Source organism: Ammospiza caudacuta, chromosome 3, assembly GCF_027887145.1.
Source record: "Ammospiza caudacuta isolate bAmmCau1 chromosome 3, bAmmCau1.pri, whole genome shotgun sequence".
In the NCBI taxonomy this organism is placed as follows: domain Eukaryota; kingdom Metazoa; phylum Chordata; class Aves; order Passeriformes; family Passerellidae; genus Ammospiza; species Ammospiza caudacuta.
This window is the reverse complement of record NC_080595.1, coordinates 68,981,699-68,995,912: the sequence shown is the minus strand read 5'-3', so window position 1 is coordinate 68,995,912 and position 14,214 is coordinate 68,981,699. Positions and strand designations below refer to the sequence as shown.

Here is a 14,214-nt window from a genome sequence, read left to right as displayed (position 1 = left end):
TCACAAAGCACCACTCACTCTAGAATTCAAACTTGACATAATCTGTGCCACCTCTGCACTATCCAAGGCTATTTTGTCAGGGGCAACGTTCTTTGGAGTCTTTGTGGCTCTGAGAAATCTGGTAGATAAACTCTGATTTCCACACTGTCACCAAGGACCAGTGTAGGTAAGAAACATTGGAGTGGCGAGTAATTTGAGATAACATGGTTATCTGGTGACTCCGGCTGCTAAATGCCTCATTAGTATGCTAACACATGAGCACTATATTTCAGAACTTTGGCATTATTTTATCCAGAAGTTCAAATCAATTCATTTCCCTGTATTCACATTGAGAAAAATTAGATATCAATCACAGGGAAACATGGATTCATCTTTCCTCAATTTAGATACCTACAATGTAAAAAATGAGCCAGCTGCCTAGATACTGTGGAGAAACAGTTGCACTGGGGAGAACCATTTATCGCTTCCTAATGCCTGTCACTTCAAATACATCACATCATGTCCTCAAAGTTCCTATTTCTCCTGATCGACTATAAAGGGAGACTAGACACTGTCTCAAGCCATGTGAGGTGCATTCTTTCCTAGGTGTAAAGAGGTCTTAGTGGCACTTGACAGAAAAGGAGAGAGCCCAGTCTGATTTTACCTGTGATGTTGTGGTGTATAGCATCATTTGGCAGGCACTGAGCAGCTTCGAGGAAATGTCCTGTGTATCTCTTCCTTAAAGACTCTTTTCTGGATAGGAAGAGCCATGCTGCTTTTTCCTTAACTGGCAAGCAGAGAAATTCAGAATTTAGATGACCACAGCATATGGCTAACTCAGATACATCCTTAATAGCCATGCATGTGCGCCCAAATGTACGTATGTCTGTATGTATCCTTACATTCGCAGTGACAGACCAAAACTTAAACCTTTTGAGTGCTGAAAGTATATGGAGTTATTAACCATTACAGTTGATTCTGGCTCCTCACACAGGGTGAGAACAGGCCATGTGAATTTCACACCATCATTCCTCCAACAATAGACAGTTCCCTAGGGAGGGACAGTCAGCTGGAGCAAATGAAGCCTTACTGACTCGAGGAAATAAAGGCACTGAGACACCCATGTGACTTCAAGATCCAGCAGAAATAGGACATTTAACCCCTCTGGACTTTGAAAAAATTTAGTCAAACTAAAATATTATCTCAGAGAGCTAAAGAAAAGCAAGCCAAGTATGTTTATGTGTTTTATTGTAATGATTAGTGATTTATTCAAAAAACAAGTACCTATTACAGATACAGATGATAATGGGATAATATCATCTGTTTCAAAGGTGATAAACTTACTATTTTTTTTCTAATAAAGTCACAGAATAAAAAAAATCAACAATGATAGTTTTGATCAAATAAACTGATTTCATGCTTATAAAGGCCCATGTGATTTACATGAAAACGTCTGCAGTAAATCTGTACCTTCTGTCTGGTCTATACATAGACCTGGGGAAGATAGCTTGCCTCGCTTCTGAATCTCAGATCCTTGGAAATCTAGCACACACCTTGTTAAATTGATTGTTACCTTCATTTTTAAAGATGGTGTATTATTTCAAGTATGATTTTGGCTAATTTCCATCAGCAAATAATCCTTCCCTTTTTTTTCTCCTCTCCAGCTTAAGCAGCTGTCTGCAATCAGATATCATTTCCTCATACGAATATCACAAAACTGTGATCAAATGCTGTCTTAATTTATTCTGATAATCTGCATAGATTGAGCTGTGTGAATTTCTCACATGATGTACTGTGAGTAGTTTCAATAATGATGCTTTCAGAGCAAAGTACAAGAGGCCAATATTACCTTTTTATCTCTTTTCAAGCAATGCTTCTTGCAATCTACAGCAGAAATCAGATTCTGTCCCCGACCCTTGTTGGGGCTCAGATCTACACAGCTCAGTGCCTGATGCAGTAGCACCATTTCTGGACATGATGCATGACAAAAGGCTGTTCCTGTTCATGTTAGCACAGAGAGAAAGTATGTGCCTGTGCAATTCAGGGGGAAACAACTGAAATTTTATGTGGTGACTAGTAAGGGGGGGTGGGATGGCTCCCCATCCCCATCAGGTGGGGGTTTCAGGGGCTATGGGGTTTGTTTTCTTGTTTGTTTTCTACCTTAAATTAATTGTTTGCCAATTGCATTGACATAGTGAACACAGTCTGGACTTTTCAAAAATGATACAAATATTTATAACTCAGGGTCAGCCAACCCTAGAGCAAATCTCTGTGGAGCTATAAGTAAGGAAACATCAGTGTGTCTGAGCTAATACAGACAAAAAAACCCAACAACAATATTTTAAAAAGCACTAGAGAAGCAAGTTCAATGTCTCTAACCAATGGCAATTCAGAGACAGTCTTGAAGTGTTTTCATAAAGCTGAAGCATTTCCAGGTGTTTGACAACTGAATCTTTTCATGAGAAGGGAAGTCTTTTATTTTCTTTCCTAAAAGAACATTTTGATAACATTGATTTCACTCTTATTTGTGTTCTGTCTCAACATATGTCTTTCTCTGCCAATTAATTGATAATTCTGCAATTCTTTGAGTAATAGCTATAGTGCATCATTACCTTCAATATTAATTAATTGATGTAATAAAACAAATACCTCCATGAAAGAGCAAAAGAAAAGTTGGTATGATTTCACATACTTGGCTTGAGATAATTGAGAATTTTTGACAAACGAGTTTCACATTAAGTGATCGTTTCCATGCTGTGATGCCTTATCGTGTCCACAGCTGGAGAGCAGGACCTCCCTCTGATGTGCTATTGACTCCCCCATGTACAACTCCTTGATATGTTCACAGTCTAAATATTTGTACTCCTGCCAGGAATGTGGCAGGCCAGGGAACACAGTTTGTCCCCAGGACTCTGCTGCTCCTTTACCTTTAATTGCCGGGGTTGAGATGTTGGCTTCAGCAGGGGGTCCAGCACCGACCTCATTAACTGCCACAATACTGAACCTATGGCACACCAAAGAGACAGGTTTGGTTGGCAGGTTCCTTTTGAAAGATTGCCTGAGAAACATTTTATCCAGCTGGGAAGCTGCTACAGAAGTGCTTGACTTTCAGAAAATGCCTGTTTAAATATAATGCTCTGGGGAAATTCAGAATAAAAACAAAACCAACCAAAGTCTGAATTGTTCAAAGGCAAAACAACAACACGATCTTCTAAATTTCAATTCAAAATATATTTTCAGACTCAGAAGAACAACTCAACTTCATTTCAAAGGAAAATCTGTCTTTACCAGTACAAGCAGAATGCTGACCTCTGCATTTAATAAAAATGAAGGCATTTTTCTAGATGCTTACAGGACTAGAGAAGACCCCTCTTTCTCCCACTATACTAAAAACATGCCACACAAGCCGAAAAAAATTAAAAACATCAACTAAGAAAATGGAGCCACCCAGCCCTATATACTGGTGCTTTTCCTTCCTCACCATCTGAGCTCTGCAAAAGCAGCCAAGCTACCTGGGGTAACTCTGTTACCTCAAGGAAGGCACCCTTGCTTTTGGCAAGGATGTAAGTAAACAGCACAGTTGTGCAGAAGTGGCATTAAGGCATACTTGGTGCTATCTGGGCAAGAAGTGTGACCTCACGCCTGGCCACGTTGGTATCTTTTCTTTTTGTACCTGTAAGTGGTGTTTGGGAAGGTGGAGTAGAACTGAAAGCTGTGCCCTCTTGAGGCTCTCAGCAATTCATGATTCTCACTGGTCAGGAGCATGTTATATCCGATAATCAATCCATTCGGAAAAAGTGGTGGAGACCAAATAACTTCAACAGTGTTTGGACTTGAACTCTGAATGTCTTTAATGATAGGAGCTGTTGCAGGAACTGCAAGAGAGAAATATCTGGCTCTGGTACTTGATTAAGACATTAATTTATCTTGATTTTTAAATATAATTTTAGGTTTCACTCCTGTTAATTCATTTATACGCCAACAAATATTATAAGGGACAGTTGATATTTCAGCAATATTTCAGGGTTTTTTTAAATGTCCATGAAAACAGGAGTGTGTTTCAATCAAATACATGCATATTTATGTACAAAAGTATCCCATGTGCCCTCACAATTTTGTCCATGTTTCTGTGCTTGTTTTTAAAACCAAAGGCAGGGAGAAATACTAAATCTTCTAGGTCAAACAAAAAGAACCTAAAGTTTTTTTTAGTTTTGTTTTCTGCAGCTGCCCAAGAGACAACATACATGTGATTCTAAAGATTAGGCACCCATGTCTTCTGCCAAAGAAACAACAATGAAACTCAAATGTTTCTGTTAAGGTCCTGAAAGATGGAATTAATAGCACAATTCATTACCTCCAAAAGCATGTGTCTGGTAGCTGGGGCTAGGTGGAGAATGGAGCTGCAGCTGAGATGTAATGATCCAAACCACTTGAAATACGTATTCCGTGAAGGCCTGAAGGTCTTTGACAGTATATGAAGTTTCAGATACTACCTAGATTAATGCACAAACACAACTGAGCTTGTTCTTCCTCCAGCTACAGCTACTTTCATGAGGGCAAAAGAGGTCTCATACAACAATATACATATTTCAGGACAGAAAAGGGCAACATCGTAAGTTTAATTAAGAGGGAATTCTGAAATTTATTTGCAGCATAGACATTGATTTTCCATCTCTTCAGAACATTTTCTCTTCTCTTTCCTCAAAACACAGCACCAAATCCCAACAACGAGCAGGTAGATCAAAGGATTGATGCAACATAATAGTAAGTTTTAAGAAAAAAGTTAAAAGAAAAAGCTGAAATAGTAGCATGTTACAAGCAATGTATTTTAAACGTATACCACAAGTTTCAGATACAAAGGATCCTAGTTACACTGAAATATTTATTGTCTGAAGTAATTGCTCCCTATTATTTCATCAATGATTCATTCAGAGTAACTTCCTGCTTAGCAAATTATCTTTACCTTTGATTTGTGGCACCAACTTGTCATGCCCTGTAAACTGGTCCAATAGAGATGATGGCAAGATAACAAGTGTACAGCTGACGCAAAAGAACAAATTATGAGAATAACTCTACTGAGTCAGAACAAAGGTCTTTCTAGCCAAGTATTGTGCTTTGACAAGAACCAAAAAAAGTTCTCTAGGGAAAGGTGTTTAAAAAAAAAAAAAAAAAAAAAAAGAGAAGAAAGCCTACAGCTATATTTCTCCTGAATATTCTCATTGGCTTTTCACAAGCATGACTCAACATGAAACAATGGGAATATTTGCATTTATTAGAACTCGATTTTTTTCTTCTGCTAATTTTTCCAGTCACTTCTCAAACCTGATTTAGTAATTTCAGCATTTTTAATATTCAGGAGTTTAAATTTAGCAATTTAATATTCACACGTGCCAGGAAGTAGCTGAACATTTCAACTACCCATTCAGTGAGGAAATACATCTTGCTAGTTTCCATCAAGGTCCCTGGTTCTTGTGCTGGAGGAAATGGGGAATCATCCACTGCTTCTCAGCTTCCCCATGCCACTCATGATTTTGAAAATCTCTTTCATGTACCTATTATCCAATATCTTAAAAAAAAAAAAAAAAAAAAAAAGAGCAAAGAAGAGCCAATTTCCTTGTAAAGTAAAAGGATGTGCCCTCTCTTACCTCTGTGTACCTCCAGTCACCAGGGAGTTTGTTGAACTTCCACTGGATAACATATTTCACCCCAGAGATGTTAGCTGCCTTCCACCCTAATGTGACACTGTGGTTTCCAATGACAGATGCAAATGGTGCACTAGGTTTGTTCAAATAGCCTGAAAATACAATATAACAGTAAGAAATAATCTTTCATGGCAATTCCTGCATCTTAAAGGTAAAAACCTTTTACCTCACACACCTAAAAGCTGCAAAGCCCATAAAAACATATAAAAGAATATATTATTATATAAAAGAATATATAAAATGTTGCTGAGTAACTTGCATGGCATTTTAAAGACAAAGACAGTTTGATAAGTCAGACAGCAATGGGCCAGGTTCAATGTGAGTAGTTGCGACTCCTATCCCATATTTGTGTAAGTGCATTTTTAGTTACAGCTACTTATTAAAATTTCTGTTAAAAGAAACATGGAGAAGGCATGAGAGACTTTTGAAAATATTTTCAAGGGGACTATTTCAATAGCACTCTATTGGCCCAAGGTATCATCTTAAACAGTTGAGACTGGATTCAAAAAGTCTCATGTCCATGAAAGGGAGGGAAAAATGTTTTACTCCAAGATAAACTTCAGTGTATTTGTTAAAAGAAAAAAAATAGTAGTTTTCTGATTAATGAAAGTACTCAAGACTTTCCTATTTCTCAAATAAATCCAGATCATAGAACAAGACTAAGAATTTATCAGACTGTCAGTTGGACACAGGACTCTATTCAGACTTACTTAGTGCTTCATCTCCATATGCATCCTCTGCACAGCTACAGCCAAACTTACAGGAAACTGTCTGTGTAAGGTACAGAACTCACTGGTTAGCATTGTGTGAAGGGAAACTTCCTTCCAGAATCATGCAGACATATTTTAAATACATACAAATTCTGTGGACATTTTGCATATGCACAAATCCGGCGGAAATAATTATATTAAATCTAAAAAATAGCACTATCATGAACTCACTCCAAAGATTTTCTTGAGAGACTTTTCATCAATTCACTGGGCCCTGAATTACAGGTTTCCTCCTTACACACTGTTCCTTTGTGGAAAGCATGAACATGGGACTGCATTACAGCTGGAAATACACTTCAGTGATGACCATGGAGTTCGGAAGACAAGGTTTTTGACTAGTTACTAATATATTCCACATGTTGCATTCCACCCTTTCCTGCTTCATGTATTCCCTATGAATGAGGCACATTCCTACAATGTATTTCCAGTGAATTTTCAAAATAGCTGAAATCAGCAATTTTTTTATAACAGCCATGCCTAATTCACACTTCCTTTTCAGCAGCTACTCCTTCTGTTACAGTTGTGCCTACAAGCTGCAAATATAACAAATACCCCAGGGCAGTTAGCTCTACACTGGCATCTTAAGAACAGAAAATTCCTGAGTTTTCTGAGTAGGGAAGATAAATACAGTGTCATCCTGCTTTTTATGTAGAGAACTTAAGAAGAAGTAGAAACATGTTCTAGGTGGGTCTCAGTAGCTTTAAAATTGAAGGCAAGACTGAGTCTCCTGGAAATCCAAACTTTTTGAGAAGTGGTGATTTGAGCTTTTCTAGGCAGGAGGTTTATTTGGGCTCATTTTATTCTGCAAGTTCATTCAGCCTTTAAAGTTTTGAAGTTTGCTCCACACAGCAGCAACCTTTCAAGTGATAATCAACCTTAAGATCATTCAGAAGCAATTCATTATGGCAAGTGAGGGAGGTTTTTTAATTGCTCTTCCTATGATTTGAGGAAACACTCTTCCAGTACCCTATGGAAACTGATAAGACATGTTATTTCAGACAACACAGTTGCAACCAAGACAGATTTGAAAACTTGCTTAGCTGTATATTCCTATGTACATTATGTCACATCTAGACAGTCAGTGCCAAGTGACACTGCCAAGTGTACAATTTTTTCCAATATTTTCATTTTCAGAGAAAAAAAATAATTCCAGGTAAATTATCACCACTGTTAGCAGGTGAAAATTCAGGTATTAGTAGTTATCTAATGTACAGTGGAGCATTAATTTATGACTAATACTTATTTGTTTTAAGAGGTAGTGTCCCCAGATTTCATGCTGATTCATAGTGCCTTCTGCCTCATTGAACACAAATATTTCTGAACATTTGTTATTTGTTGTGTTATTCTTTCTTCTGATTTTTGTCTGAATCTGAACCATAAATCCAATTTTTACTTGAGATAAGAGGATTGCTAAGGCTCCTAACCTTAAATTTTAAGAGAAATTTGCCAGCTGCTCTACTTGTGAACAATAAATCCTCATATTTGCTCCATCCATCAGCAATGTTCTTATATAAGCCACAGTCTGACGTCTTTTCTTGTGACTGCTCCCATGAAATTCAGTGGCAATCCCCTGTTCCTAGATGGAACGAGAAATACTACCAGATTTCAGTCACAGGGTGCATTCAGAAAACAGAACTGAGCTAATGCCAAAGAAAATGTCTCACTCTTACTCCCACTCCTTTGCTCTGCAGTCTGCAATGACCTGATCCTTTGGATGCAGTGACAGTGTGTGCCTGACATTTTGGTAATCAAGTCAGTCCGCAGATCTAGTGGAAAGATAATCTCAAAAAAGCCCCTGCAGAGTCAGCGCATTTAAGTGGCATATTGTGTGACCAGACAGGCAAAGAAAAAAACCCCAACACAAAAGCAACAAAACCCTGCACTCGTTTTATGTTTCTACAACAGTAATTTGGTTACTTCTTGGACTGGGCCAACAGACCAAAACCACCATTTCATGCATTAGTAAACCTTTGTCATCATCACAATTAGACAGACTAAAAAGCATTAAAAAAAAAATCCTTTTGATGAAATTTCCAGGTTGCCAATGGGTTGGTATTCTACTCATGATTCTCCAACTCCTCCATCACCTTCTTGAAATGTATTGCTTCCACCTGGGATCAACCTTCATCCTGAGGTCTCAGCAGTGCCAAAAACAATCTTTCAATCATCTCATCCCCATCCTACCCTATCCTCTATGTTCATGCTGAAAGCATCCATCTCTTTACCAGCACTTTGTTGACCCAAACTCATCACTGTGAACGCCAGTCCATCCACAGAACTCCCCACTTAAGGTCTCCTTCTAAGGGGCCATATGCTGCCCCTTACTGAATTGAATTTTATTTCATTTAGGCTCTATCCAGGCAAGAGCTTTGTCCTCTAGCTCCCAAAGAGCTCTTCTAGCTCTTTGTTTCCACTTCTCGCCAAGCTGGTATCATACCACCTTAACAAGCATTCTCTCTGGATAGTCTGTGATGGAATTCATGGAAAGCTGGATGAACAACACTGTTGAGAGAGCCTAGAACATTGTTTACATAGATCTCTCCTGTTTCACAATAGTGAGATTTGTCTGCTTTCTTAATGCAAGCCTGCCCTTGGTCACCATGCTGAAAAGGTACATAACTCATTCTTCAGCTTTTGGGAGTATAAAAAACAATTAGACCTGAATTGATAAGTTTGTGTATCTACAGTGTATTTCTTAGCACTGTGAGGACATAGCAATCACTGAAATAGTGATTGTTTTGTCTTACTCTGATGGCATTTAACTTACCTCACATGTTCTAATGTATGTCTCATTCTGCCAAGAAACAAATTAATAAAATGTGCGGTTAGCAAAATATAATCACAGAGTATTTCAAACAGATAACACCAATTTATTAGAATTACTTCCAGTGAAAGTACATTACAAAACTTTATCACTGGCAAATAATGAAAGAAGGAAAATCCACATTTGAAAAACAGAAAGTCAACATTAGAGTGATGCTAAGGTTGAATAAGATTCAGGTGTTCAAGATATGCAGAAAAAATAGGAGTTTGAAAGCTATCATGGCATTTTTCCCAGACCAAAGCTAGTTCTCAGCTGCCTGGTTTAGTAAAAACAAGAAACCAATCTACTGAGGGCCTAAAATGTGCTTCATTTACATCTGCATGCAACTCTGAAACAGGTCAAACAGAGTAAAATCCTGAAAAGGACTAGTGCATTCTCACTGTCTAAAAACCTGCATTTAGCTTAATGAGCTGCAAAATACATATATTCTGACAAACTAATTAAAAACCTTTGATATTAGATGCAATTTGCATAACAAGAATTATTAATTTCCCAAAACAGAATTTATAAGGAACAGAGAAAAAAAAAGTAGGCATTACATCTTTTCACAGAAAAATTGCTCTGATTGGATTTTGAACATCTGCCATTGGATAGGATACTTGACAGGCTGGAGACAAGTGCTCTAGAGCCAAAGCTCAGGTAATACTCACACTCAGGTAATACTCACACATTTCAGTGGACAGTCAGTTTGCACGGTTGCATTCCAAAACTGACATCCCTGTGTACACTGCAAAGACAGAGGATGGCTTTAAAAATGTCTTTGAAAGCAGAATTCCAAAGGCAAGGGTTACTCCACCATTAGCAATACATTAAAGGTGTAAATGGTTACTATAAATACTCAGATCCTACAGTAAGAGAGTTATGTTGTATAGCGCCCTTCTCCATGCAAAATCAAATACAAAGCAAAATAAATTGAGTCTTGTTGTGGGAATGAGTTTACTCAGCCAGCTATGATGTGGTCAGCACTCCCACCAGCCCAGCTTTGTTTTAACACTGTGTTTTACTCTGTGCAGAAGCAGCAGATATGCAGTGTGCAGGACAGCAAAGCACAGAGAAAAGCTGTTCAGCACAAGCCCTCCCACATGAGCATGCCAATAGGCATCGGCTTTAAAACCATGAGGTTTGAGAGAAGTAATAAATATCATGTTTTGATATTGGACCTCTCTTGTTTATGCTGTCCCATCTACTTCTTAGTGATTGTGAAGGTTTTTCTTTTTAAAGGGAAGCTGGAACACCGTTAGAAGCAGAAGACTGGTACTGAGTGTTGAAAAGCCTCATGAAAAATATAGTGAAAACCTGGTAACTCTGAGCAAAGATACTCAGCAAATTAAACAGGTGAGTCAACCTTGCTATGTATTGTCACTGACAACACAGACTTTTATGATCCCAGCATCATAAATGGCCCAGCCTCACTAGATACCAGGTGCTGAGAGGCTGCTTGTTACTAGTCTGTGGCAAATACTGAAGACTGAATTCTCCACCACTCTTCAAAGAATATGTGTAATCACTGATACTGAAAGTGGCAGGAAAAAACTTTCTAACACAACCTGAGCCATTAGAAAGCAGGCATTCTTTTGCTGTACAGGACTCACAGAAGAACATCTTATTTCTGTGTGTATTGTGAGACTTTTCAAAAAATATTTATCCACTATAATCATACCTATAAATTGTGTTTTATAGGTATTATAAAATTACATAATACATTAACATAATTTTCCTAGAACTAATTTCCATGCATTTGCCTCCTACTGGAAGTCCTGTTATGGTCCTGAAGGTTTATCAAGAGAGGTCTCTGATGGCCATATTCACTGAATGCTTCAATATTAAAGGTGACCCTTCCTTGTACTTTTTCTTTGGGCATGCACTGTTGCTTCTTGTTACATAACTTGCAAAAACCCCACTGCAGACCTCATCTCCCCTGGTTCCAACCATGCTTATCATCCTGCATGCATACCTCTCCATCCTTTTATCTTTTTTTTTTTTGCTGGTTAGTCTCTAAGCTTTATTCAGCAACTTCATGGGAGCTGAAAAGTTTTATTCTCTATGTTACCTATCACCACCAGCTTGAATTGCATTTGCAATCTGAACTAGGAAATCAGCTGAAGTCCTCAAAGAATGCACATATGGAAAGCTCACATTAAACCCCCATGATGGACACAACTATTTGAAGTCCTAGAGAACTCTAAATGTTCAACAATTATAAGTTTTCTTATGCTGAATCACTGAGAAAATGAAATAAACTACTTAACTGTACAGAGGTAACTGAATAAGACAGTCTTAATGATTTGCATGTTGGACAGAACACTAGTTTTGACTCATTGTCTCAAAAATGAGAGGTTATAAACTTTGTAGATCACAAATGTAAACATAACACACAGCAGAGATCATCACCCTTTACACATTTTCTTTAAATAAAAATTATATCCATGTCTCTAATAATTTGAACGAAATCTACCCACTCAGTGACTTATGCTAGACAGGCACCTGTGCATATTTTCATTAATTCTTTGAAAATATGATCATTGTACCCATTGTATTCAAATCCTAGGAACATAAAATGTCAATAATTAACAAAGTAAACCATTACTCACTGCTCCAGTGATGTCACTAACATTGCAAAGGTTAGTAATTCCAAGTTCTCCTTCCTGTAGGCAAACATATAATTTTTTTAAAGTATCAAAATATTTCCCCAAAATTCTTTGATTAAAACACACTAAGTCATTGGCTTGTTGTAACCTGAAATTTCTTTGGCTGATGTTTCCTCATCTGGAGAAATTTACTGTTGAGAAGCAGCTTCTCACTTGATTTCCGAGATACCATCAAACAAAGACATTGGCGGAATTAGTTGGTGTTTGTCAAAGCGTCTGAGGTAGGAATTTGGCTCTTACCTCCCCATTCAGGTTCACTGAGTCAATAACAAATCCTTCACAAGTATGTTGGGCTTCAATGACAAAGCCAAGTGGCTTTGACCTCCTGGGAGCGGAAAGACCTTCCCTTCCAGCTAAATGCCTTTTGCTTGGCCACCTTTTGAAGGGGTTTTACGCAGCCATATGGTGATCGCCACCACCCTTCCTCTCCTGCCAAAAGTGCTCTCCAGTAACCTGCCAGCTTTTTCACATCATTCACAGTGTGCAAAACCATCACTGTCACTCAAGTGCAAATGATTTGAGGATGTATGCAACAACCTTAGAGAAGCTGAATAGCAGCTCTTAAATTTTTGACTGGAAACCAGATAAGAGCAACCTTAACAAAACAATTCTCAGGAAGACATTTCCAGCACACTAAGTACACCGCGACAATAGTGAGAACCAAAGCTGTCACAAAATAAGAAAATCGAACACAACAAGTAGATCAGAGGAGAAAAATAAGATTTACAACTCTCAGACTCAAAGATTACATTTTTCACACCTGAATCAATACATTCATTGAACATAAATGTGATTTTCCTGTCTTTCAAAGCTGAAAGGAAGAGCAGCTTATTTCTTATTCTGAATTAATTTGAACTAAAATCAAAGGATCCCCATTAAAGTTATCATTGCATGATAGGTTTCCATCAGGGAAGGCAATTAACTCTTTCACTGGTGAAAGAGCTCCAAATAGTTTTAAAGAAACTGTCAGAGAAGTGTATGAAATAAAATAGAGCAGGTGATAGTTCTCTGCAGCAGGTTTCCACAATTAGCACCAAGCCACAAAATGTCCTTTTTGCAAAGCAAAGATATACAGTGCTCTAAAACATATCCACACATTTCTGGCAAATAGAGGCAAGGAGGCAACTCCTGAAGGCAGAATAATTATCTAGATTTCAGAGGTTTTCCTTATCTTTGTCTTGCAGTTGTAGAATGTATTACACAGTATTCCAAGGAATATTAAGAAATTATAAAACTAAGGATCTGATAACTAATTTTAATACTTACAGAATTACCCACAGTTTAAACCAGCTAACTTGAAAATTAAGCTGTAGCTCAGTTCAGGATAGTGCTGTGTGCCACAGAAAGAAAATTTCTTGTGACTTTACAGTTTTCCTCAATTATATAACAAAAGCCCTGGACTAAACTGAAATGAATAAGTAAAATGAATAAACTGAAAGAATAAAAGTTTATCTTCCCCACCATCCAGGGTCTTTAGCATTTATAGTAATTGCATGCAATCAAAGTAGTGGGACTTGTTCCTTACCAGATATCACAAATCCAAATGTTAAACGTTAATTCTTGAACTCTGCTCTTAATAAAAAAATATTCTTTTGAGAAATTTTGAAAACACTGATAAGCAACATGAAGTTCTTACAGTGCTAACAACAATCTGTATTTCAAAAGATTAGGAACAAGTTTTGAAAACTTACCAGGTTACTTGTACATAAGTTTTGACAGTTCCTTGAGAAAGCACAGTACACTGCAGAGATCCATAGACAGCAAAGAGCAACAAGCCTTTTTAGGGGGCAAACCCACAGGCAAGCGTTCTTCATAACTTAAACAATTTCATCTGGTAACCTGCCTCTTCCCTTGACTCGGCCATACAAACTCCTTCTAGTTTAGGTGACGGAGATACAACTGTGAAATTTCTGTATGTCAGATCATAATAATATTTTCCAAATCCTAGTTTACACTCCGCTCCTTCAACAACTTCTCTGCTTCCTGGAGCACTTGTCTTGAGGTTACGCAACCTCTATTCCATAGTTTCTTATTAAGCCACTGAAACAAAAGAGCTGACAAATGAAAGTCAGTGTGTCGACTTACACAAATATCATTAACGTAAAAAGGAAACCAAGGGCAATGCTTAACCAGGTGCTCCGAGCCACGTGGAAACAGGGAAACAGTGGGAAAAAACAGCCTAATGTTAATTTTGACTAGATAAAGTTATTTCTAAGTATTTGTATGTAGATGCAGCTAAGAAAATTTGTTGTTGATGATGAATAACATTGTTAGAATACCATTCGTCATAT

At 37.7% G+C, this 14,214-nt stretch overlaps 1 protein-coding gene across 1 annotated transcript in view; it reads right to left on the bottom strand.

The window, feature by feature from the left end:
• The window catches only part of ROS1 (ROS proto-oncogene 1, receptor tyrosine kinase), a 67,947-nt gene extending 54,210 nt beyond the window's left edge, over nt 1-13,737 (bottom strand). Inside the window, exons 1-10 of the mRNA XM_058802191.1 lie at nt 13,615-13,737; nt 11,867-11,920; nt 9,943-10,002; nt 9,219-9,245; nt 6,392-6,452; nt 5,625-5,773; nt 4,334-4,472; nt 3,653-3,854; nt 2,907-2,983; nt 644-766 (exon numbers count right to left, since the gene is read on the bottom strand). Of these exons, the coding sequence (XP_058658174.1) occupies nt 644-766; nt 2,907-2,983; nt 3,653-3,854; nt 4,334-4,472; nt 5,625-5,773; nt 6,392-6,452; nt 9,219-9,245; nt 9,943-10,002; nt 11,867-11,920; nt 13,615-13,737 (1,015 nt within the window). The remainder of the gene's footprint in view (nt 1-643; nt 767-2,906; nt 2,984-3,652; nt 3,855-4,333; nt 4,473-5,624; nt 5,774-6,391; nt 6,453-9,218; nt 9,246-9,942; nt 10,003-11,866; nt 11,921-13,614) is intronic.
• Nucleotides 13,738-14,214: the final 477 nt, after the last annotated feature.